The sequence below is a fragment of the Mustelus asterias genome, chromosome 8 (assembly GCF_964213995.1).
Source record: "Mustelus asterias chromosome 8, sMusAst1.hap1.1, whole genome shotgun sequence".
Lineage (NCBI taxonomy): Eukaryota > Metazoa > Chordata > Chondrichthyes > Carcharhiniformes > Triakidae > Mustelus > Mustelus asterias.
In genome coordinates, this window is record NC_135808.1 from 138592543 (window position 1) to 138619864 (window position 27322).

Sequence of the window (27322 nt, forward strand, 5' to 3'; positions counted from 1 at the left end):
AGAGTCAGAGGAAATAACTCCCCGTCTTTCACTCTGAATCTGGGTGCTGCTCGCAAAGTGTTGGAGTGATTCACTGACAGACTGAATCACAAGAGGCAGATTGTGTGTGTAACACTGCCCTCTGGTGTTCACTGTCAGAGTGCAGACAGCGGAACACAGCAAACATCACCAATCAGAGCGCCTCGGGCAGGGATTGGAGCTGGGATCTTGCTGCTCTGCATCTGGTGCTCAGTATCGCACTGAGCAACCCCAGTTACAGGATCTGCGCTACGGGGGTCTGCGTTACGGGGGGGCCTGCGTTACGGGGGCTCTGCTTCACGGGGGTTCTGCTTCACGGGGGCTCTGCTTCACGGGGGTTCTGCTTCACGGGGGCTCTGCTTCACGGGGGGTCTGGTTCACGGGGGGTCTGGTTCACGGGGGGTCTGCTTCACGGGGGGTCTGCTTCACGGGGGGTCTGCTTCACGGGGGGTCTGCTTCACGGGGGGTCTGCTTCACGGGGGGTCTGCTTCACGGGGGGTCTGCTTCACGGGGGGTCTGCTTCACGGGGGGTCTGCTTCACGGGGGGTCTGCTTCACGGGGGGTCTGCTTCACGGGGTTATTATGTTTGAGGTCTGATATTAAGACTAATAATAAACCACGGGGTCAGTGGGAGTGAACTGGAACTGTTTATTTAGCCTAAACACGGTGCCTCCGTGTCACCCCTCAGAATCCTGAGAGCAAAGAAGCCAATCGGATATTGATATCTTTGCCAGGGAATATACAGAAAATGATGTTGGAGATGCAGCAGAAACAAAGCAATGAATCAACGATATTGGAACAGAAAGATCCACTTCCGCTTTCACAGTCTGAGATTGTCCAGTGTCTTTCCTCACGGTAGTTTCCTGGGGGAGAGGGGAGGATCGAAAGAGGCTTTCTCACGGTTACTGAATGGAGGATTGTTGTAATTGGAAATCCATCAGCCCAGACCATGGATACACAGGAAGATAAAACTCCCAACCTGCAACAACAAGGTGGAGGCTCTGGGGAGAATTTTGGGGGGAGTTGCACTCCCTGACACAGGAGCTAAAGCCAGTAAACAAGAAAGGGACAGAGAGATGAAGTGACCTTTTTGGATGACTCTGAACACACACAAGTGAAGTTAAGAAAATGTCTGTGACAAAGTCTGTGAGCAAATCAACCCTCTGGGAAACGATTACTTTGGTTTGAGATTTCGGGACTCTGAAAATCAAAAAGATTGGTTGGATTCAGCGAAGGAAACTCAAAGCAAATCCAAAGCGGTTTGTGGCAGTTTGCGTTCAATGTGAGGTCTAACCCTCCGGATCCAGCCCAACCCTCTGAGGACACCACCAGGAATAATTTACAACCACGGAACCGAGCTCAGACTCGGAATGAAAACAACATCAAGAACAGAAGGAGGATTCTGAAAGGAAGGAGGGAGCAGCGGCGTGTCGAGGGTTAACAGGAAGAGAGAGCATGATCACAAAGGAAGGAGGCGTGTTCAACATTGGAACAAAAAGACTGAACTGGACGATACCATTGTTAAACTTGCATGTTTAGCTGTAATAAGATTTATCTCTGATAGAGTACTAATGGTGTGAAACCTCGAGGTTTTGAAAAATGAAGCCAACTATTCATATTGTTGGTTCATTTTTTTAAAGGGGACGGTCTAATGATACTGTGTTATTTTGATATATTTTATGTTTAAGGTGGGGTTGCTTTAAGAAGCAGTGCTTTGTTACAAAAGTTGGTTTGTCTGGTAAACACGCAGCAGGTGCAGAGAATACAGGATAATAACTGATTTTAGAAACATAGAAAAACTACAGCACAAAACAGGCCCTTCGGCCCCACAAGTTGTGCCGAACATATCCCTACCTTTTACGCCTACCTATAACCCTCCATCCTATTAAGTCCCATGTACTCATCCAGGAGTTTCTGAAAAGACCCTATTGAGTTTGCCTCCACCACCACTGACGGCAGCCGATTCCACTCGCCCACCACCTTGTGTGAGAAAAACTTCCCCCTAACATTTTCCTGTACCTACCCCCCAGCACCTTAAACCTGTGTCCTCTCGTAGCAGCCATTTCCACCCTGGGAAAAAGCCTCTGAGAGTGCACCCGATCTATGCCTCTCAACATCTTATATACCTCTATTAGGTCTCCTCTCATCCTACGTCTCTCCAAGGAGAAAAGACCGAGCTCCCTCAGCCTATCCTCATAAGGCATGCCACTCAATCCAGGCAACATCCTTGTAAATCTCCTCTGCACCCTTTCAATCTTTTCCACATCCTTCCTGTAATGAGGCGACCAGAACTGAGCACAGTACTCCAAGTGGGGTCTGACGAGGGTCTTATATAGCTGCATCATTATCCCTGGACTCCTGAACTCAATCCCTCGATTGATAAAGGCCAGCACACCATACGCCTTCTTAACCACCACCTCCACCTGCGGGGCCGATTTTAGAGTCCTATGGACCCGGTCCCCAAGGTCCTTCTGATCCTTTACAGTACTAAGAGTCTTTCCCTTTATATTGTACTCCTTCATCCCATTTGACCTGCCAAAATGGACCACTGCGCATTTATCTGGGTTGTTCTCCACCCAGTCTTGCATCCTATCTATGTCCCTCTGTAACTTCTGACATCCCTCCAGACTATCCACAACCCCACCAATCTTCATGTCGTCGGCAAACTTACCAACCCATCCCTCCGCTTCCTCATCCAGGTCATTTATGAAAATGACAAACAGCAAGGGTCCCAGAACAGATCCCTGGGGCACACCACTGGTGACCGACCTCCATTTAGAAAACGACCCATTTTAGCTGGGAATGAGTTATTTTGTGGAGTTAATGGACCTTTTGTTTATTTAGGTTTTCCTGGAAGTGTCAGTGTAGAGTGTTAATTAGATTGATGGACAGGGACACAGAGTAATTCGCTTAATGGGAGGAGTTAAGCTTGCAGGGATCAAATACTATTTCAGTTTCACGTTTAAAAATACAAGCAGTTGCCGCCTAGGCTGCCAGGTTTCTCTCTGCCTCTTTTTCCAAAGATTTTCTGAAAGCTCCAGGGCTGGTAACCTAAATCACAGCAAGTATGCCTGTGATTTGCTAACTCATTTTAAAGAGGGGGTTTAAGTTGATATAAATATTGCTTGAATTGGAACTCATAACAATTGGTTATCAGTTATGCGGTCTGTGTGACGGGCCTATGCGTGACGGGGCTGGGCGTGACGGGGCTCTGCGTGACGGGGCTCTGCGTGACGGGGCTGGGCGTGACGGGGCTCTGCGTGACGGGGCTCTGCGTGACGGGGCTCTGCGTGACGGGGCTCTGCGTGACGGGGCTCTGCGTGACGGGGCTCGGCGTGACGGGGCTCGGCGTGACGGGGCTCGGCGTGACGGGGCTCGGCGTGACGGGGCTGGGCGTGACGGGGCTGGGCGTGACGGGGCCGGGCGTGACGGGGCCGGGCGTGACGGGGCCGGGCGTGACGGGGCCGGGCGTGACGGGGCCGGGCGTGACGGGGCCGGGCGTGACGGGGCCGGGCGTGACGGGGCCGGGCGTGACGGGGCCGGGCGTGACGGGGCCGGGCGTGACGGGGCTCTGCGTGACGGGGCTCTGCGTGACGGGGCTCTGCGTGACGGGGCTCTGCGTGACGGGGCTCTGCGTGACGGGGCTCTGCGTGACGGGGCTCTGCGTGACGGGGCTCGGCGTGACGGGGCTCGGCGTGACGGGGCTCGGCGTGACGGGGCTGGGCGTGACGGGGCCGGGCGTGACGGGGCCGGGCGTGACGGGGCCGGGCGTGACGGGGCCGGGCGTGACGGGGCCGGGCGTGACGGGGCCGGGCGTGACGGGGCCGGGCGTGACGGGGCCGGGCGTGACGGGGCCGGGCGTGACGGGGCCGGGCGTGACGGGGCCGGGCGTGACGGGGCTCTGCGTGACGGGGCTCTGCGTGACGGGGCTCTGCGTGACGGGGCTCTGCGTGACGGGGCTCTGCGTGACGGGGCTCTGCGTGACGGGGCTCTGCGTGACGGGGCTCTGCGTGACGGGGCTCTGCGTGACGGGGCTCTGCGTGACGGGGCTCTGCGTGACGGGGCTCTGCGTGACGGGGCTCTGCGTGACGGGGCTCTGCGTGACGGGGCTCTGCGTGACGGGGCTCTGCGTGACGGGGCTCTGCGTGACGGGGCTCTGCGTGACGGGGCTCTGCGTGACGGGGCTGGGCGTGACGGGGCTGGGCGTGACGGGGCTCTGCGTGACGGGGCTCTGCGTGACGGGGCTGGGCGTGACGGGGCTCTGCGTGACGGGGCTGGGCGTGACGGGGCTCTGCGTGACGGGGCTGGGCGTGATGGGGCTCTGCGTGACGGGGCTGGGCGTGACGGGGCTGGGCGTGACGGGGCTGGGCGTGACGGGGCTCTGCGTGATGGGGCTGGGCGTGACGGGGCTGGGCGTGACGGGGCTGGGCGTGACGGGGCTGGGCGTGACGGGGCTCAGTGTTCCATCGGAGCAAGCAGAGAGCGAGCGATTCGTGTCAGGAGTGCTGAGGGTAAGAGAGATTGATTTTTTTTTACCTTACTTTTTAATGGCGTTTTTCAGTGAAACAGGAAACTGGAAGTAGGCCGCAGAGAGGCCTGGGAAGGTTTTTTACCCAATAAATTTGAACGAGGAAGTTAGCAGGGATGTCAGTGCAGGCAGTGCCATGTTCCTCCTGTGGGATGTTTGAGGTGAGGGACACCAGTGTCCCGGCTGAGTACACCTGCAGGAAGTGCACCCAATTCCAGCTCCTTGAAGACCGTGTTCGGGATCTGGAGCTGGAACTGGATGAACTCAGGATCATTCGGGAGGCAGAGGCAGCTATAGATAGAAGCTACAGGGAGGTAGCTACTCCGAGAAATGATACGTGGGTGACGGCTAGAAGGGGTAAGAAGCAGTCAGAGCAGCGATCCCCTGGATCCCCTGTTCCTCTGTATAACAAGTATTCCATTTTGGATACTGTTGGGGGGGACTTACCAGGGGTAAGCCATGGGGTACAGGTCTCTGGGACAGAGTCTGTCCTTGTTGCTCAGAAGGGAAGGGGGGAGAGGAGTAGAGCATTAGTTATTGGGGACTCCATAGTTAGGGGGATAGATAGGAGATTCTGTGGGAATGAGAGGGACTCGCGGTTGGTGTGTTGCCTCCCAGGTGCCGAGGTCCGTGATGTCTCGGATCGTGTTTTCAGGATCCTTAAGGGGGAGGGGGACCAGCCCCAAGTTGTGGTTCACATCGGCACCCAAGACATAGGTGGGAAAAGGGATGGGGATGTAAGGCAGAAATTCAGGGAGTTAGGGTGGAAGCTTATTGGAAGGTGTGATAAGGGATAGGATCTACAAATATTTGGATAGACAGGGACTTATTAGGGAGAGTCAACATGGCTTTGTGCGTGGTAGGTCATGTTTGACCAATCTATTGGAGTTTTTCGAGGAGGTTACCAGGAAAGTGGATGAAGGGAAGGCGGTGGATGTTGTCTACCTGGATTTCAGCAAGGCCTTTGACAAGGTCCCTCATGGGAGGTTAGTTAGGAAGGTTCAGTCGCTAGGTATACATGGGGAGGTAGTAAATTGGATAAGACACTGGCTCAATGGAAGAAGCCAGAGAGTGGTTGTGGAGGATTGCTTCTCTGAGTGGAGGTCTGTGACTAGTGGTGTGCCGCAGGGATCGGTGTTGGGTCCATTGTTGTTTGTCATCTATATCAATGATCTGGATGATAATGTGGTAAATTGGATGATACAAAGATTGGAGGTGTAGTGGACAGTGAGGAAGGTTTTCAAAGCTTGCAGAGGGATTTGGACCAACTAGAAAAATGGGCTGAAAAATGGCAAATGGAATTTAACGCAGACAAGTGTGAGATATTGCACTTTGGAAGGACAAACCAAAGAAGAACGTACAGGGTAAATGGTAGGACTCTGAAGAGTGCAGTTGAACAGAGGGATCTGGGAATACAGGTACAGAGTTCCCTAAAAGTGATGTCACAGGTGGATAGGGTCGCAAAGAGTGCCTTTGGTACATTGGCCTTTATAAATCGGAGTATCGAGTATGAAAGTTGGAGTGTTATGGTAAGGTTATATAAGGCATTGGTGAGGCCGAATTTGGAGTATTGTGTACAGTTTTGGTCACCTGGTTACAAGAAGGATGTAAATAAGATTGAAAGAGTGCAGAGAAGGTTCACAAGGATGTTGCCGGGACTTGAGAAGCTGAGTTACAGAGAGAGATTGAATAGGTTGGGACTTTATTCCCTGGAGCGTAGAAGATTGAGGGGAGATTTGATAGAGGTGTATAAGATTTTGATGGGTATAGATAGAGTGAATGCAAGCAGGCTTTTTCCGCTGAGGCAAGGGGAGAAAAAAAACCAGAGGGCATGGGTTAAGGGTGAAAGGAGAAAAGTTTAAAGGGAATATTAGGGGGGGCTTCTTCACGCAGAGAGTGGTGGGAGTGTGGAATGAGCTGCCGGATAAAGTGGTAAATGCGGGGTCACTTTTAACATTTAAGAAAAACTTGGACGGGTTCATGGATGAGAGGGGTGTGGAGGGATATGGTCCAAGTGCAGGTCAGTGGGACTAGGCATAAAATGGTTCGGCACAGACAAGAAGGGCCAAAAGGCCTGTTTCTGAGCTGTAATTTTCTATGGTTCTATGGTTCTTAGGACGATGGTTCTTAGGACGAGAACAAACAGAGTTGTTATCTCTGGTTTGTTACCCGTGCCACGTGATAGTGAGGAGAGGAACAGGGAGAGAGAGCAGTTGCACACGTGGTTACAGGGATGGTGCAGGAGGGAAGGATTCAGATACCTGGATAATTGGGGGTCATTCTGGGGTAGGTGGGACCTCTACAAACGGGATGGTCTTCACCTGAACCAGAGCGGTACCAATATCCTGGGGGGAAATTTGCTAATGCTCTTCGGGAGGGTTTAAACTAATTCAGCAGGGGGGTGGGTACCTGAATTGTAGCTCCGGTGTACAGGAGGTTGAGAGTAGTGAGGTCATGGATGAGGTTTCAGCGTCGCAGGAGTGTACTGGCAGGCAGGAAGGTGGTTTGAAGTGTGTATACTTCAACGCCAGGAGCATCCGGAATAAGGTGGGTGAACTTGCGGCATGGGTTGGTACCTGGGACCTCGATGTTGTGGCCATCTCGGAGACATGGATAGAGCAGGGACAGGAATGGTTGTTGCAGGTTCCGGGGTTTAGATGTTTCAGTAAGAGCAGGGAAGGTGGTAAAAGAGGGGGAGGTGTGGCATTGTTAGTCAAGGACAGTATTACGGTGGCAGAAAGGACGTTTGATGAGGACTCGTCTACTGAGGTAGTTTGGGCTGAGGTTAGAAACAGGAAAGGAGAGGTCACCCTGTTGGGAGTTTTCTATAGGTCTCTGAATAGTTCCAGAGATGTAGAGGAAAGGATTGCAAAGATGATTCTGGATAGGAGCGAAAGTAACAGGGTAGTTGTTATGGAGGACTTGAACTTTACAAATATTGACTGGAAAAGCTATAGTTCAAGTACTTTAGAGGGGTCAGTTTTTGTCTAATGTGTGCAGGAGGGTTTCCTGACACAGTATGTAGATAGACCAACAAGAGGCGAGGCCACATTGGATTTGGTACTGGGTAATGAACCAGGCCAGGTGTTAGATTTGGAGGTAGGTGAGCACTTTGGTGACAGTGACCACAATTCGATTACGTTTACCTTGGCAATGGAAAAGGATAGGTATATACCGAAGGGCAAGAGTTATAGCTGGGGGAACGGAAATTATGATGCGATTAGGAGAGATTTAGGATGCATAGGTTGGGGAAGGAAACTGCAAGGGATGGGCACAATTGAAATGTGGAGCTTGTTCAAGGAACAGCTACTGCGTGTCCTTGATAAGTCTGTACCTGTCAGGCAGGGAGGAAGTGGTCAAGCAAGGGAACCGTGGTTTTCTAAAGAAGTTGAATCTCTTGTGAAGAGGAAGAAGGAGACTTATGTAAAGATGAGACGTGAAGGCTCAGTTAGGGCGCTTGAGAGTTACAAGTTAGCCAGGAAGGACCTAAAGAGAGAGTTCAGAAGAGCCGGGAGGGGACATGAGAAGTCTTTGGCGGGTAGGATCAAGGAAAACCCTAAAGCTTTCTATAGGTATGTCAGGAATAAAAGAATGACGAGGGTAAAATTAGGGCCAGTCAAGGACAGGAGTGGGAAGTTGTGCGTGGAGTCTGAAGAGATAGGAGAGACGCTAAATGAATATTTTTCATCAGTATTCACACAGGAAAAAGACAATGTTGTCGAGGAGAATACTGAGATACAGGCTATTAGACTAGACGGGATTGAGGTTCATAAGGAGGAGGTGTTACCAATTCTGGAAAGTGTGAAAATAGATAAGTCCCCTGGGCCAGATGGGATTTATCCTAGGCTTCTCTGGGAGGCTAGAGAGGAGATTGCAGAGCCTTTGGCTTTGATCTTTATGTTGTCCTTGTCTACAGGAATAGTGCCAGAAGACTGGAGGATAGCAAATGTTGTCCCCTTGTTCAAGAAGGGGAGGAGAGACAACCCTGGTAATTATAGACCGGTGAGCCTTACTTCTGTTGTGGGCAAAGTTTTGGAAAGGATTATAAGAGATAGGATTTATAATCACCTGGAAAGGAATAATTTGATTAGGGATAATCAACACGGTTTTGTGAAGGGTAGGTCGTGCCTCACAAACCTAATTGAGTTCTTTGAGAAGGTGACCAAAGAGGTGGATAAGGGTAAAGCAGTTGATGTAGTGTATATGGATTTCAGTAAAGCGTTTGATAAGGTTCCCCATGGTAAGCTATTGCAGAAAATACGGACGCATGGGGTTGAGGGTGATTTAGTGGTTTGGATCAGGAATTGGCTAGCTGGAAGAAGACAGAGGGTGGTGGTTGATGGGAAATGTTCATCCTGGAGTTCAGTTACTAGTGGTGTACCGCAAGGATCTGTTTTGGGGCCACTGCTGTTTGTCATTTTTATAAATGACCTGGATGAGGGCGTAGAAGGATGGGTTAGTAAATTTGCGGATGATACTAAAGTCGGTGGAGTTGTGGACAGTGCAGAAGCTTGTTGCAGGTTACAGAGGGACATAGATAAGCTGCAGAGCTGGGCTGAAAGGTGGCAAATGGAGTTCAATGTGGAAAAGTGTGAGGTGATTCACTTTGGAAGGAGTAACAGGATTACAGAGTACTGGGCTAATGGTAAGATACTTGGTAGTGTGGATGAACAGAGAGATCTCGGTGTCCATGTGCATAGATCCCTGAAAGTTGGCACCCAGGTTGATAGGGTTGTTAAGAAGACGTACAGAGTGTTAGCTTTTATTGGTAGAGGGATTGAGTTTCGGAGCCAGGATGTCATGTTGCAACTGTACAAAACTCTGGTGCGGCCGCACTTGGAGTATTGCCTACAGTTCTGGCCGCCGCATTATAGGAAGGATGTGGAAGCATTGGAAAGGGTGCAGAGGAGATTTACTAGGATGTTGCCTGGTATGGTGGGAAGGTCTTATGAGGAAAGGCTGAGGGACTTGAGGTTGTTTTCGTTGGAGAGAAGAAGGTTAAGAGGTGACTTAATAGAGGCATACAAGATGATCAGAGGATTAGATAGGGTGGATAGTGAGAGCCTTTTTCCTTGGATGGTGTTGGCTAGCACGAGGGGACGTAGCTTTAAATTGATGGGTGATAGATATAGGACAGATGTCAGAGGTAGGTTCTTTACTCAGAGAGTATTAAGGGCGTGGAATGCCCTGCCTGCAGCAGTAGTGGACTCGCCAACATTAAGGGCATTTAAATGGTCATTGGATAAACATATGGATGATATTGGAATAGTGTAGATGAGAGGGGCTTTAGATTGGTTCCACTGGTCAGTGCAACATCGAGGGCCGAAGGGCCTGTACTGCGCTGTAATGTTCTATGTTCTATGAGGCTGGGTGTAACGGGGCTGGGTGTAACGGGGCTGGGTGTAACGGGGCTGGGTGTAACGGGGCTGGGTGTAACGGGGCTGGGTGTAACGGGGCTGGGTGTAACGGGGCTGGGTGTAACGGGGCTGGGTGTAACGGGGCTGGGTGTAACGGGGCTGGGTGTAACGGGGCTGGGTGTAACGGGGCTGGGTGTAACGGGGCTGGGTGTAACGGGGCTGGGTGTAACGGGGCTGGGTGTAACGGGGCTGGGTGTAACGGGGCTGGGTGTAACGGGGCTGGGTGTAACGGGGCTGGGTGTAACGGGGCTGGGTGTAACGGGGCTGGGTGTAACGGGGCTGTACAACCTGCAGTGTGTGCTATGGAGAGAGCACATTATTAGCTGTGGTGACACAGAGTCTGTCCTGTGACAGACAGTTCACTGAGCTCAGAGCCACTGGGCTGGAACCAATGGGATATTTGCAGTGTGGAGAGCTGGATTGGACGCTCCCTCACACAGAGCGAGGGTAAACTCACACGGCAAGAGGTGGAGAGAGGAGAAAATCGAGTGAGTGATCTGTACCTGACCAGAACGGAGTCGAGGAAGGAGGGAGGAAGTTGCAACTGGCAGGAGTTAGAAATGAAAAGCCGCAGAAGACAGAAGCAGCTGAGACAGGACAGAAAGAGAGAAGAAATTAATTAGAAACACACAAGATAAACGTCTCAAGTACAAACACTCTCACATCCCAGCAAACATTTACATCAAGTCAGACAGACCGGAACGGAGTCAGTTTGAGTATAATCTGTGAGTGATGTTTCCTGAATGACACTGATTTGCAGGTTGTACACACAGCTCTCAGTGTCTGTCTCTCACCATCGACCCCTCTGCACACTGACACCTGGCCCAACAACCCTTACAATTCTCATTGTTCAAATCTCCCACCGCCTCACCCCCCCCATCCCGCACCCCCCCCATCCCGCACCCCCCTCATCCCTCACCCCCCAATCCCGCACACCCCTCATCCCGCACCCCCCTCATCCCGCACCCCCCCCAATCCTGCACCCCCCATCCCGCACCCCCCCAATCCCGCACCCCCCCATCCATCCCGCACCCCCCCATCCATCCCGCACTCCCCCATCCATCCCGCACCTCCCCATCCATCCCGCACCCCCCCATCCATCCCGCACCCCCCCATCCATCCCGCACCCCCCCATCCATCCCGCACCCCTCCCATCATCCCGCACCCCCCCCATCCATCCCGCACCCCCCCATCCCGCACCCCCCCATCCATCCCGCACCCCCCCATCCATCCCGCACCCCCCCATCCATCCCGCACCCCCCCATCATCCCGCACCCCCCCCATCCATCCCGCACCCCCCCATCCATCCCGCACCCCCCCTCATCCCGCACCCCCCCCAATCCTGCACCCCCCATCCCGCACCCCCCCAATCCCGCAACCCCCCATCCATCCCGCACCCCCCCCATCCATCCCGCACTCCCCCATCCATCCCGCACCTCCCCATCCATCCCGCACCCCCCCATCCATCCCGCACCCCCCCATCCATCCCGCACCCCTCCCATCATCCCGCACCCCTCCCATCATCCCGCACCCCCCCCATCCATCCCGCACTCCCCCATCCATCCCGCACCCCCCCCATCCATCCCGCACCCCCCCATCCATCCCGCACCCCCCCCATCCATCCCGCACCCCCCCATCATCCCGCACCCCCCCCATCCATCCCGCACCTCCCCCGCATCCCGCACCCCCCCCATCCCGCACCTGCCCCATCCATCCCGCACCCCCCCATCCATCCTGCACCCCTCCCATCATCCCGCACCCCATCCCCCCACCCCCTCCATCCCCATCCCCCCCGCCGCCATCTCCTCAACTCCACAACTGCCTTGAGCTCTCCAACTCACTGAGAAATCCCGCAATTCCTGCCACTTGCACATTGGGGTAGCACAGTGGTTAGCACTGCTGCCTCACAGCACCAGGGACCCGGGGTGGCACGGTGGCACAGTGGTTAGCACTGCTGCCTCACAGCGCCAAGGACCCGGGGTGGCACAGTGGCACAGTGGTTAGCACTGCTGCCTCACAGCGCCAGGGACCCAGGGTGGCACGGTGGCACAGTGGTTAGCACTGCTGCCTCACAGCGCCAGGGACCTGGGTTCAATTCCCGGTTGGGTCACTGTCTGTGTGGAGTTTGCACGTTCTCCCCGTGTCTGCGTGGGTTTCCTCCCACAGTCTGAAAGATGTGCTGGTTAGGGTGCATTGACTCGAACAGGTGCCAGAGTGCAGCAACTAGGGGAATTTCACAGTAAATTCATTGCAGTGTTAATGTGAGCCTTACTTGTGACAAATTAAAAAACTTTAACGATTGCTGACTTTAGGCGCTCTCCCCGGGTGACAGAGCCTTTCGCTGTGGATGCAGCCAGTGTGACAGAGATAGGAACAGGTGGATCAATCCCAGGGTCCACCCCATTCACCGACTGCTATCCCGATAGTCACATGATCCAATGGTCAGGGAGTTATTATCCAATCACAGGGGTCAGTCTCTATCAGTGGGTGTCCCCCCTCCCCAGAGCGGGGCTGAGGAAGCCCCCAATGGGCGAGAGCTTGGGGAACCAGAGGCCCAAAGTCACCTGTTGCTCCAAACTCACTGCACTCACCACACCAAACAGTATTTACTGTTGAGAAAGGCATGGATGTTAGGGAACTTGGGGAAATAAATAGTGATGTCTTGAGGATAAATGGCAGAGTCATCAAGAGTATAGAAACACAGAGGGACCTCGGTGTGCAAGTCCACAAATCCTTGAAGGTGGCAACACAGGTGGAGAAGGTGGTGAAGAAGGCATATGGTATGCTTGCCTTTATAGGACGGGATATAGAGTATAAAAGCTGGAGTCTGATGATGCAGCTGTATAGAACGCTGGTTAGGCCACATTTGGAGTACTGCGTCCAGTTCTGGTCGCCGCACTACCAGAAGGATGTGAAGGCATTAGAGAGAGTGCAGAGAAGGTTTACCAGGATGTTGCCTGGTATGGAGGGTCTTAGCTATGAGGAGAGATTGGGTAGACTGGGGTTGTTCTCCTTGGAAAGACGGAGAATGAGGGGAGATCTAATAGAGGTGTACAAGATTATGAAGGGGATAGATAGGGTGAACAGTGGGAAGCTTTTTCCCAGGTCGGAGGTGACGATCACGAGGGGTCACGGGCTCAAGCTGAGAGGGGCGAAGTATAACTCAGACATCAGAGGGACGTTTTTTACACAGAGGGTGGTGGGGGCCTGGAATGCGCTGCCAAGTAGGGTGGTGGAGGCAGGCACGCTGACATCGTTTAAGACTTACCTGGATAGTCACATGAGCAGCCTGGGAATGGAGGGATACAAACGATTGGTCTAGTTGGACCAAGGAGCGGCACAGGCTTGGAGGGCCGAAGGGCCTGTTTCCTGTGCTGTACTGTTCTTTGTTCTTTGTTCTTCGAGTGTACATATTACAGAGAAGGAGGTGCTGGAAGTCTTAAAGTGCATCAAGGTAGATAAATCTGCGGGACCTGATGAGGCTAGGGAGGAAATTGCGGGTCCCCTAGCCAAGATATTTGAATCATCGATAGTCACGGGTGAGGTGCCTGAAGATTGGAGAGTGGCAAATGTTGTGCCTTTGTTTAAAAAGGGCTGCAGGGAAAAGCTTGGGAACTACAGACCAGTTAGCCTCACATCTGTGGTGGGCTTGTTGTTGGAAGGTATTTTGAGAGACAGGATCTACAGGCATTTAGAGACGCAAGGACTGATTAGGGACAGTCAGCATGGCTTTGTGAGTGGAAAATCATGTCTCACAAATTTAATTGAGTTTTTTGAAGGGGTAACCAAGAAGGTAGATGAGGGCAGTGCAGTTGATGTTGTCTACATGGACTTTAGCAAGGCCTTTGACAAGGTACCGCATGGTAGGTTGTTGCATAAAGTTAAATCTCACAGGATCCAGGGTGAGGTATCTAAATGGATACAAAATTGGCTTCTTGACAGAAGCCAGAGGGTGGTTGTAGAGGGTTGTTTTTCAAACTGGAGGCCTGTGACCAGCAGTGTGCCTCGGGGATCAGTGCTGGGCCCACTGTTATTTGTCATTTATATTAATGATTTGGATGAGAATATAGGGGGCATGGTTAGCAAGTTTGCAGATGACGCCAAGATTGATGGCATAGTGGACAGTGAAGAAAGTTATCTCCAATTGCAACGGGATTTGATCAATTGGGCCAGTGGGCTGACGAATGGCAGATGGAGTTTAATTTCGATAAATGCGAGGTGATGCATTTTGGTAGATTGAACCAGGGCAGGACTTACTCAGTTAATGGTAGGGCATTGGGGAGAGTTATAGAACAAACAGATCGAGGGGTACATGTTCATAGCTCCTTGAAAGTGGAGTCACAGGTGGACAGAGTGGTGAAGAAGGCATTCGGCATGCTTGGTTTCATTGGTCAGAACATTGAATAGAGGAGTTGAGACGTCTTGTTGAAGTTGTACAAGACATTGGTAAGGCCACACTTGGAATACCGTGTACAGTTCTGGTCACCCTATTATAGAAAGAATATTATTAAACTAGAAAAAGTGCAGAAAAGGTTTACTAGGATGCTACCGGGACTTGATGGTTTGAGTTATAAGGAAAGGCTGGATAGACTGGGACTTTTTTCTCTGGAGCGTAGGAGGCTGAGGGGTGACCTTGTAGAGGTCTATAAAATAATGAGGGGCATAGACAAGGTAGATCGTCAATATCTTTTCCCAAAGGCAGGGGAATCTAAAACTAGAGGGCATATGTTTAAGCTGAGAGGGGAGAGATACAAAAGTGTCCAGAGGGGCAATTGTTTCACACAGAGGGTGGTGAGTGTCTGGAACAAGCTGCCAGAGGTAGTAGTAGAGGCGGGTACAATTTTATCTTTTAAAAAACATTTAGAAACAAAGAAAAAAGAATACAGCACAAGAACAGGCCCTTCGGCCCTCCAAGCCTGCACCGATCATGTGTTCCTAAGTAGACCATAGAATCATAGAAACCCTACAGTGCAGAAGGAGGCCATTCGGCCCATCGAGTCTGCACCGACCACAATCCCACCCAGGCCCTACCCCCACATATTTTTACCCACTAATCCCTCTAACCTACGCATCTCAGGACTCTAAGGGGCAATTTTTAACCTGGCCAATCAACCTAACCCGCACATCTTTGGACTGTGGGAGGAAACCGGAGCACCCGGAGGAAACCCACGCAGACACGAGGAGAATGTGCAAACTCCACACAGACAGTGACCCGAGCCGGGAATCGAACCCAGGACCCTGGAGCTGTGAAGCAGCAGTGCTAACCACTGTGCTACCGTGCCATCCGTTTGTATCCCTCCATTCCCAATCTGTTCATGTGGCTATCTAGATAAGTCTTAAATGATCCCAGCGTGTCTGCCTCAACCACCTTGCTTGGCAGCGCATTCCAGGCCCCCACCACCCTCTGTGTAAAATACATCCCCCGCATATCTGTATTGAACCTTGCCCCCCTTATCTTGAACTTGTGACCCCTTGTGTTTGTCATTTCTGACCTGGGAAAAAGCTTCCAACTGTTCACCCTATCTATGCCCTTCATAATTTTATAAACTTCTATTCGGTCGTCCCTCAACCTCCATCTTTCCAGGGAGAACAACCCTAGTTTACTCAATCTCACCTCATAGCTAATACCCTCCATACCAGGCAACATCCTGGTAAACCTTCTCTGCACTCTCTCCAAAGCCCCCACGTCCCTCTGGTAGTGCGGCGATTAGAACTGGATGCAGTATTTCAAATGTGGCCTAACCAACGTTCTATATAACTGCAACATCATATGCCAACTTTTATACTCTATGCCCCGTCCAATAAAGGCAAGCATGCCATATTCCTTCTTCACCACCTTTTCTACCTGTGCTGCCACCTTTAAGGATCTGTGGACTTGGACACGCAGATCCCTCTGTGTGTCGATACTCCTGATGGTTCTGCCATTTATTGTATAGCTCCCCCCTGTGTTAGATCTACCAAAATGCATCACTTCGCATTTATCTGGATTAAATTCCATCTGCCATTTCTCCACCCAATTTTCCAGCCTATCTATATCCTGCTGTATTCTCTGACAATGTTCATCACTATCCACAACTCCAGCAATCTTTGTGTCGTCCGCAAACTTACTGATCACACCAGCTACATCTTCCTCCAAATCATTTATACAAATCACAAACAGCAGAGGTCCCAGTACAGAGCCCTGCGGAACACCACTAGTCACAGACCTCCAATCAGAAAAAGACCCCTCCACTGCTACCCTCTGTCTTCTATGACCAAGCCAGTTCTCCACCCATCTAGCTAGTTCACCTTTGATCCCGTGAGATTCAACCTTTTGCACCAGCCTGCCATGAGGGACCTTGTCAAACGCTTTACTAAAATCCATGTAGACGACATCCCTCGTCAATCATTTTTGTCCCCTCCTCAAAAAACTCAACCAAATTTGTGAGGCATGACCTCCCTCGTACAAAACCATGTTGTCTATTCCTAATGAGATTATTCAGTTCTAAATGTGTATAGATCCTATCTCTAAGAATTGTCTCCAACATTTCCCTACCACGGTCGTCAAGCTCACCGGCCTATAATTACCCGGGTTATCCTTGCTACCCTCCTTAAATAACGGGACCACATTTGCTATCCTCCAATCCTCTGGGACCTCACCTGTGTCCAATGAAGAAACAAAGATTTTTGTTAGAGGCCCAGCAATTTCATCTCTTGTCTCTCTCAGTAATCTAGCACAGATGCCATCTGGCCCTGGGGATTTGTCTACCTTAATGCTTCCTAAAACACCTAACACTTCCTCCCTGGTAATTGCGATTTGTTCTAACGGGTCTACACATCCCTCTGAGACACTACCAATCAACGTGTCCCTCCTTTGTGAATACTGATGCAAAGTATTCGTTTAGGATCTCACCTACTTGCTTGGGTTCTAAGCATAATTGCCCTCCTTTGTTCTTGAGAGGTCCGACTCTTTCTCTGTGCGATGGGTATAGAGGGATATGGGCCAAATGCGGGCAATTGGGATTAGTTTAGGGGTTTTTAAAAATAAGGGCGGCATGGACAAGTTGGGCCGAAGGGCCTGTTTCCATGCTGTAAACCTCTATGACTCTATGACTCTGTGACTATGACCCCATGTCTCCAGTTACTCAGATACTGGAGCCCAAAATGCCATTTTCTGGAAATCTCTCTAATTTCTATTTGCGTGAATCAGTACTAACAGCTTCGACCGTCTCCCCGGGGAGCCTCTTCCAGTGATTAATCACCCACTCACTGCATCCCCAGGTTAAGTTTAAATTTCCCCCGGCTGCTGAGCAGTGTAGACAAAGGGAACAAAGTGTTGTGTACTCACAGTGACCCCGGTCCCGCTGAGGTCTGTACGCCGAGACACCCTCAGGGTCTTTGTACGGGAACTGGAGAGTTGTGTCCAAGGATCTAAATCCCTCTTTCAGCGAATGGTATTTATAATATTCCACAAGTTCCTGTTCAGAAACAACATGTGGATTAATAACCTGTGGAATCACAACATCACTTCAAAAATCATCACACAATACAGCACAGAGTGAGGCCATTCAGCCCGTGGTGTGTGTGTCACTTCTATCCAATCACAGCCATTGCCCTCTGCATTGGGATTGCTCTCTTGTTCAAATTAATGTTGTTATTTTACACACTGTTTCAGTTTTGCCAACAAGAGACATGCTATTGAAGCTTTTTGCCTTGAGCTCATCAGGACAGATGCAAAAATGCCAAATTTCAAAGGGACATCAATTTATACTGCACGAGAAAAGACACCTGATTGGTTGGCAAGTCAACCCTGATTCGTCAAAGCATTGCCATGGGGAATGCAGTTTCCCCAAGCTTTTGGTTGGTTGGAAAAGCCTCAATGTCTGATCATTGGTTCAGTTTGTGGAGGACAGGGGCCTCCTGTATGAATGAATATCAGTAGCTTCTAGCAAGCGTAACTGAGCCATTTTGAGAGCCCCACTGGTAATCTTAAACTGACTGTCAGTGTAATTCTCAGCGCACTCAGGATTGTTTAGAATGTGCTGCTCAATCATGGAATCACATCTGTTGTCCTCACCACATTTGAAGTTTTACAAGCACAAACTGGTTGAGTTAGTCGGTCAGTCATTGGGATGACAGCCTGGATCACACCTACTCACTGTTTGTTGCACAAACTCGCGTACGGACCTAAGGTCATCACCCCCAGACCTGAAAAGTGTCCAACCTATCAGCTTGCTCTGCAACTTTCCAAAAATCCTTGGATTCTGGAGAAGTGCTGGAGGATTGGAAAACTGCCAATGTGACACCCCTGTTCAAAAAGGGAGGGAGGCAAAAAGCAGGTAACTTTAGGTGGATTAACCTAACATTTATTGTTGGAAAAATGTTGGAATTAATTCTGAAGGAAGGGAGAGTGACATATTTGGAAAATCATAATCTAATCAAGCAGAGTCAGCATGGCTTCATCAAAGGGAAATCGTGTCTGATTAGAGTTTTTCGAGGAAGTCTCCATCAGAGTAGATCAAGGAAAATGAGTAGATGTGTTGTATTTGGACTTTCAGAAGGCATTCGACAAGGTTCATTGGGATGATCCCCGGTGTGGAGGGATTGTTTTATGAGAAAAGGTTAAACAGGTTGGGACTGTACATACTGGAACTGAGAAGAATGAGAGGTGATCCCTCTGAAACATACAGGATTCTTAAGGGGGTTTGACAGGGTAAATGCTGAGAGAATCTTTCCCCTCATGGGAGAGTCCAGGACCAGAGGCAGAGTCTCAGAATAAAGAGGCGGCAATTTAATACCGAGATGAGGAGGAATTTCTTCTCTCAGAGGGTTGTGAGTCTTTGGAACTCCTTGTCACGGAGAGCTGTGGGGGGGCAGAGTCCGTGTGTATGTTTAAAGCTCAGATCGATAGATTTTTGATCTAAGGGAATCGAGGGTTACGGGGAAAGGGCAGGAAAGTGGACGTGAGGAAAGTTGGATCAGCCATGATCTTATTGAATGGTGGAGCAGACTCGAGGGGCCGAATGGTACGGTAGCGCAGTGGTTAGCACTGCTGCTTCACAGCTCCAGGGTCCCGGGTTCGATTCCCGGCTCGGGTCACTGTCTGTGTGGAGTTTGCACGTTCTCCTCGTGTCTGCGTGGGTTTCCTCCGGGTGCTCCGGTTTCCTCCCACAGTCCAAAGATGTGCGGGTTAGGTTGATTGGCCAGGTTAAAAAAAAAAAAACTGCCCCTTAGAATCCTAAAATGCGTAGTTAGAGGGATTAGCAGGTAAATATGTGGGGGTAGAGCCTGGGTGGGATTGTGGTCGGTGCAGACTCGATGGGCCGAATGGCCTCCTTCTGCACTGTAGGGATTCTATGATTCTATGATTCCTGTCGCTATTTCCTTTGGCCTTATGGAAGGGGTAACGTGTCTCCAAAGATTTGAGAAGCAGGTGGAGCGAGCTGTTTCACGCTGTTACTATTGCAGCAGCAACACAAATGGTGCTTTCCACAAACAACAGGCTGCTAAGCCAAAACATCATTCTGCCAAGTGAGCAACGTGGCAGGTGACTGACAGTGAGCAGTGCCAGTGCGCAGTGCCAGTGAGCAGTGCCAGTGAGCAGTGGCCAGTGCCAGTGGCCAGTGAGCAGTGCCAGTGCACAGTGCCAGTGCGCAGTGCCAGTGAGCAGTGCCAGTGAGCAGTGCCAGTGAGCAGTGCCAGTGAGCAGTGCCAGTGAGCAGTGCCAGTGAGCAGTGAGCAGTGCCAGCGGCCAGTGAGCAGTGCCAGTGAGCAGTGCCAGTGCCAGTGAGCAGTGCCAGTGAGCAGTGCCAGTGGCCAGTGAGCAGTGCCAGTAAGCAATGCCGGTGCCGGTGAGCAGTGCCAGTGAGCAGTGCCAGTGAGCAGTGCCAGTGAGCAGTGCCAGTGCCAGTGCCAATGAGTAGTGCCAGTGAGCAGTGCCAGTGAGCAGTGCCAGTGAGCAGTGCCAGTGAGCAATGCCGGTGCTGGTGAGCAGTGCCAGTGCGCAACGCCGGTGGGCAGTGCCAGTGAGCAATTCCAGTGCCGATGGGCGGTGCCAGTGCCGATGGGCAGTGCCAGTGGGCAGTGTCAGTGGGCAGTGCCAGTGATGCCGGTAATTAGGCTGTTCATCACGCTCGGCTGTTTACTATTGGTGGACTATTGAACATACACAACCAATCCCTGCTTACAAAACTCAGAACATAGTGTCCACCAATAGATGGGATTCCGTGATTGAAAAGCACTGACTGAACACTCCTGAGTGTGCTACACTGACAACCAAGTTACCATCAGGTGAGCTCACAACGTGGTTCACATACATATGCTAAAAGCCACATATATTCCTACACAAATCCCTGTCCCCTGCAGACAAAAATTACTCATCCCTGTAATCCACACATTTCCCATGGCGAGTCTATCTAACCTACACATACTAATGGGCCACTTAGCATGGTCAATCAACCTAACCCACACATCTTTGGACTGGATGAGGAAACTGGAGCACCCGGAGGAAACCCACGCAGACACGGGCAGAACGTACAGACTCTGCACAGACAGTGACCCAAGCCGGGAATCGAACGCGGGTCCCTGGCGCTGTGAGGCAGCAGTGCTAACCATTGTGCCACTTTCTCTTTCCTGCTGCATTCTCCATGGCAACACTTTGATCAGAGTCCACTTACCAACCAATCAGCATCCTTTCCTCATACAGTATTATTGTTCCCTTTGAAATTTAGTATTCTCGCATCTGTCCTGATGAGTACAAGAGAAAAAACTTTGACAGTATGTCTGTTTTTTCAACAATGCTCAAATTTTGTACGACCAAAGGATTAACTGCACCAGTCGTAATAACCCCAGACCAGATCGTTAAAGGGATATTACTCTGCACAATCCAGCCGGTCTACAGACATTTACTCAACTGTTAGACAAATTCCACCTTTATCCCTGTACTCCACTCATTCTACATTAAATAACTATTCAACAACGCAAACAAGTATCATCAGAATAATAACATGGGGACAGAAAATGCACATCACTCATCTCATTCTCTTTCACACATTCTGGTAACATGCTTTAAAAGGACGGGGCGACACGGTGGCACGGTGGTTAGCACTGTTGCCTCACAGCGCCAGGGTCCCAGGTTCGATTCCGGCCTCAGGTCACTGTCTGTGCGGAATCTGCATGATCTCCCCGTGTCTGCGTGGGTTTCCTCCGGGTGCTCCGGTTTCATCCCACAGTCTAAAGACGTGCTGGTTAGGGTGCATTGACCCGAACAGGTGCCGGAGTGTGGGGGAATTTCACAGTAACTTCATTGCAGTGTTAATGTAAGTCTACTTGTGACTAATAAATAAATGATCTTACTATAAACAGCAGTGGCCTCGGCTCAGACCATCACAGAAAAACACAAGCAGCTTTCTCACTTCCATCTGAGCAAGACTCTGACTGAGGCAGCTCCTCAAAGACACAAACCAAGGGCAGCAACCCCAGATTCATCATCACCGCTCCAACACCCCAGCTCACCTGTCAACCCTGAGGTAATGTATAACCCCTCCTCCCACCTCCCAGCAAAATAAACATGATCCCTGCAGAGCGACAGCCGTCTGCATCATCTACAAGATGCTCTGCAGCAACTCACCACAGCCCCTTAGGCAGCACCTTCCAAACCCACTGCCTCCACCATCGAGTAGGACAAAGGCAGCAGATACCTGGGAACACCCCCACCTGGAGGTTCCCCTCCAAATCACTCACTATCCTGACTTGGAAATATATCACTGTTCCTTCACTGTCACTGGGTCAAAATCCTGGAACTCCCTCCCTAGCAGCACTGTGGGTGTACCTACACCACAAGAGGACAGCTCACCACCACCCTCTCGAGGGCAACAATGGAAGGGCAATAAATTCTGGCCTAGCCATCCCGAGAATAAATATACCATATAAAATTCTTCTTGAAAGTTACTCACGGTTAAAGAATGGAACCTCTTGTTCTCCGCGATATGAAATGAAGAGTCTCTGGAAATAATTTTGATGTGTTTCACCTCGTTGTTGTACCTGATCAGAGATTGAGAAATGATACAAGACCGACAGGGTCATGTGATGATACAAAAACAATATGCCAAACAATGTTGGTGCTCGAACACAAACACAGTGGCACAGTGGGTTAGCACTGCTGCCTCACAGCGTCAGGGACCCGGGTTCGATTCCCGGCTCGGGTCACTGTCTGTGTGGAGTCTGCACATTCTCCCCAGGTCTGCGTGAGTTTCCTCCGGGTGACCCGGTTTCCTCCCACAATCTGAAAGACATGCTGGTTGGGTGCATTGGCCATGCTCAATTCTCCCTCAGTGTAACCGGAACAGGCACCGGAACGTGGCGACGAGGGGATTTTCACAGTAACTTCATTGCAGTGTTAATGTAAGCCTACTTGTGACAATAATAAATAATCTTTAAACTTAAACCATGTTTGACCCCATTGTGGATCTGAAAGTGTTGTCATGTTGATTTTGACGGGTTTAACTGAGCGTGATTCACTGATAGACAAAGTCCCACATAAAACATTGCTATAAATATTGTTCTGTGCTATCTCCTGCGGGTATGTGTGGGTACGTTCTATCTGACCTGTGCTCTTATCTTCTTTTAGTTTTGCTAATTTGCCAATTATGTTATTCCTGTCTATGCCAACTGCATTAATATTCCAAAGTTCAGGCTGCAGCGACAGCTTTATTCTAGCAGCTTCAGTAAAGTAGATATTTAGCCTCTGGCCATTTCTCTGTGACTGCCACAGATTATAATGTTCTTCCTTCTAATACCTTGTCCAGAATTTAACTTTGCTTTTGTAGTGACAGGATGACACAGTAGTTAGCACTGCTGCCTCACAGCACCAGGGACCCGGGCACAGTGGCACAGTGGTTAGCACTGCTGCCTCACAGCACCAGGGACCCGGACATGGTGGCACAGTGGTTAGCACTGCTGCCTCACAGCGCCAGGGACCCGGGCACAGTGGCACAGTGGTTAGCACTGCTGCCTCACAGCGCCAGGGACCCGGGTTTGCGTGGGTTTCCTCCAGATGCTCCAGTTTCCTCCCACAGTCTGAAAGACGTGTTGGTTGTCGTGCATTGACCTGAACAGTGGCGACTAGGGGAATTTCACAGGAACTTCATTGCAGTGTTAATGTAAACCTAGAACATAAGAACATAAGAACTAGGAGCAGGAGTAGGCCATCTGGCCCCTCGAGCCTGCTCCGCCATTCAATAAGATCATGACTGATCATTTTGTGGACTCAGCTCCACTTACCCACCCGCTCACCATAACCCTTAATTCCTTTACTGTTCAAAAATTTATCTATCGTTGCCTTAAAAACATTCAATGAGGTAGCCTCAACTGCTTCACTGGGCAGGGAATTCCAGAGATTCACAATCCTTTTGTGTGAAGAAGTTCCTCCTCAACTCCGTCCTAAATCTGCTTCCCCTTATTTTGAGGTCATGTCCCCTAGTTCTAGTTTCACCCGCCAGTGGAAACAACTTCCCTGCTTCTATCTTATCAATTCCCTTCATAATCTTATATGTTTCTATAAGATCTCCCCTCATTCTTCTGAATTCCAATGAGTATAGCCCCAGTCTACTCAGTCTCTCCTCATAAGCCAACCCTCTCAGCTCCGGAATTAACTGAGTGAATATCCTCTGCACCCCCTCCAGTGCCAGTATATCCTTTCTCAAGTAAGGAGACCAAAACTGTACACAGTACTCCAGGTGTGGCCTCACCAGCACCTTATACAGCTGCAACATAACCTCACTGTTTTTAAACTCCATCCCTCTCGCAATGAAGGACAAAATTCCATTTGCCTTCTTAATTACCTGCTGCACCTGTAAACCAACAACTTGAGATTCCTGCACAAGGACACCCAGGTCCCTCTGCACAGCAGCATGCTGCAATTTTTTACCATTTAAATAATAGTCCATTTTGCCGTTATTCCTCCCAAAATGGATGACTTCACATTTACCAACATTGTACTCCATCTGCCAGACCCTCGCCCACTCACTTAGACTATCTATATCCCTTTGCAGACTTTCAGCATCCACAAGTAAGCCTACTTGTGACACTGATAAATAAACTTTGAAAACAAGTTCAAATCAAGAAAAGACAGGGACAACTCACTTAATGCTGATGGCATATTCTCCCAACTCCTTCACTCTCTGGCGAATCAGGAATGTGCTGTTCCCACGGTTGATGAGCTCATTCTCTGCTTGGAGCCGTTCCATCGCGCCTGCATACCTGAACAAGAACACACACTGCGTGAGTGAGTTGACAGCAAGGAGAAGGCCTTCACTGACCACTGCCAATCAATTCCAGTTCCGACAGTAAACTTCACTGTGTTACAGCCACTGAAGAGCTCTAAAAATTCAGCCCTGTTGTAAAGATGGAAACCAATCAACAAGCTGGACACAGCAAGATCCCAGCAATAACACTGGCGTTTATACATTGTGCTCATGTTGATTGAGGAAACATTTTGGACAGAAAACCAGTGACAACTCTCCCACTGCTCCTCCAATTAGTGCTGAGGCAGAGAGCACATTAGATAAATATCACCACTCCCTCAGTACTGACTCTCTGACAGTGCGGCACTCCCTCAGTACTGACCCTCTGACAGTGCCGCACTCATAGAGTCATAGAGGTTTACAGCATGGAAACAGCCCTTCGGCCCAACATGTCGATGCTATCTTTTTTTAACCACTAAACTCGTCCCAATTGCCCGCATTTGGCCCATATCCCTCTACATCCACCTTACCCATGTAATTGTCAAAACGCTTTTTAAAAGACAAAATTGTACCTGCCTCTACTACTACCTCTGGCAGCTTGTTCCAGACACTCACCAACCTCTGTGTGAAAAAAATTGCCTCTCTGGACACTTTTGTATCTCTCCCCTCTCACCTTAAACCTATGCCCTCTAGTTTTAGACTCCCCTACCTTTGGGAAAAGATATTGACGATCTAGCTGATCTGTGTCCCTCATTATTTTATAGACCTCTATAAGGTCACCCCTCAGCCTCCTACGCTCCAGAGAAAAAAGTCCCAGTCTATCCAGCCTCTCCTTATAACTCAATCCATCAAGTCCCAGTAGCATCCTAGTAAATCTTTTCTGCACTCTTTCTAGTTTAATAATATCCTTTCTATAATAGGGTGATCAAAACTGTACACAGTATTCCAAGTGTGGCCTTACCAATGTCTTGTACAACTTCAACAAGACGTCCCAACTCCTGTATTCAATGTTCTGACCAATGAAACCAAGCATGCCGAATGCCTTCTTCACCACTCTGTCCACCTGTGACTCCACTTTCAAGGAGCTATGAACATGTACCCCGAGATCTCTTTGTTCTGTAACTCTCCCCAATGCCCTACCATTAACTGAGTAAGTCCTGCCCTGGTTCAATCTACCAAAATGCATCACTTCGCATTTATCTAAATTAAACTGCATCTGCCATTCGTCAGCCCACTGGCCCAATTGATCCAGATCCCGTTGCAGTCGGAGATAACTTTCTTCACTGTCCACCATGCCACCAATCTTGGTGCCATCTACAAACTTACTAACCATGCCTCCTATATTCTCATCCAAATCATTAATATAAATGACAAATAACAGTGGGCCCAGCACTGATCCCTGAGGCACACCGCTGGTCACAGGCCTCCAGTTTGAAAAACAACTCTCTACAACCACCCTCTGGCTTCTGTCAAGAAGCCAATTTTGTATCCATTTAGATACCTCACCCTGGATCCTGTGAGATTTAACTTTATGCAACAACCTACCATGCGGTACCTTGTCAAAGGCCTTGCTGAAGTCGATGTAGACAACATCAACTGCACTGCCCTCATCTACCTTCTTGGTTACCCCTTCAAAAAACTCAATTAAATTTGTGAGACATGATTTTCCACTCACAAAGCCATGCTGACTGTCCCTAATCAGTCCTTGCGTCTCTAAATGCCTGTAGATCCTGTCTCTCAAAATACCTTCTAACAACTTACCCACCACAGATGTGAGACTCGCTGGCCTGTAGTTCCCAGGCTTTTCTCTGCAGTCCTTCTTAAATAAAGGCACAACATTTGCCACCCTCCAATCTTCAGGCATCTCACCCGTGACTATCGATGATTCAAATATCTCAACTCGAGGACCTGCAATTTCCTCCCGAGCCTTCCACAATGTCCTGGGATACACTTCATCAGGTCCCAGCAATTTATCTACCTTGATATGCTTTAAGACTTCCAGCACCTCCTTCTCTGTAATATGTACACTCATAGAGTCATAGAGGTTTACAGCATGGAAACAGGCCCTTCGGTCCAACTTGTCCATGCCACAACTTTTTTTTAAACCCCCAAGCTAGGCCCACTTGCCCGCATTTGGCCCATATCCCTCCATACCCATCTTACCCATGTAACTGTCTAAATGCTTTTTAAAAGTGAATAGAGCTGTGAAGAAGGCCTATAGTGTGTTAGCTTTTATTAACAGGGGGTTGGAGTTTAAGAGCCGTGGGGTTATGCTGCAACTGTACAGGACCTTGGTGAGACCACATTTGGAATATTGCGTGCAGTTCTGGTCACCTCACTATAAGAAGGATGTGGAAGCGCTGGACAGAGTGCAGAGGAGATTTACCAGGATGCTGCCTGGTTTGGAGGGTAGGTCTTATGAGGAAAGGTTGAGGGCGGCATGGTGGCACAGTGGTTAGCACTACTGCCTCACAGCTCCAGGGTCCCGGGTTCGATTCCTGGCTCGGGTCACTGTCTGTGTGGAGTTTGCACATTCTCCTCGTGTCTGCGTGGGTTTCCTCCGGGTGCTCCGGTTTCCTCCCACAGTCCAAAGATGTGCAGGTTCGGTTGATTGGCCAGGTTAAAAAAAAAAAAATTGCCCCTTAGAGTCCTGGGATGCGTAGGTTAGAGGGATTAGTGGGTAAAATATGTGGGGGGTAGGGCCTGGGTGGGATTGTGGTCGGTGCAGACTCGATGGGCCGAATGGCCTCCTTCTGCACTGTAGGGTTTCTATGATTTCTATGATGATGAGCTAGGGCTGTTCTCTCTGGAGCGGAGGAGGCTGAGGGGAGATTTACTAGAGGTTTATAAAATGATGAAGGGGATAGATAGAGTGAACATTCAAAGACTATTTCCTCGGGTGGATGGAGCTATTACAAGGGGGCATAACTATAGGGTTCATGGTGGGAGATATAGGGAAGATATCAGAGGTAGGTTCTTTACGCAGAGAGTGGTTGGGGTGTGGAATGGACTGCCTGCAGTGATAGTGGAGTCAGACACTTTAGGAACATTTAAGCGGTTATTGGATAGGCACATGGAGCACACCAGGATGATAGGGAGTGGGATAGCTTGATCTTGGTTTCAGATAAAGCTCGGCA

At 50.0% G+C, this 27322-nt stretch overlaps 1 protein-coding gene across 1 annotated transcript in view; it reads right to left on the bottom strand.

Annotated features, from left to right (window-relative positions):
* vav3a (vav 3 guanine nucleotide exchange factor a) overlaps window positions 1-27322 on the bottom strand; it is a 232985-nt gene that overhangs the window by 15826 nt on the left and 189837 nt on the right. The window contains exons 22-24 of the mRNA XM_078219234.1: window positions 24085-24201; window positions 21897-21984; window positions 17291-17420 (exon numbers count right to left, since the gene is read on the bottom strand). Of these exons, the coding sequence (XP_078075360.1) occupies window positions 17291-17420; window positions 21897-21984; window positions 24085-24201 (335 nt within the window). The remainder of the gene's footprint in view (window positions 1-17290; window positions 17421-21896; window positions 21985-24084; window positions 24202-27322) is intronic.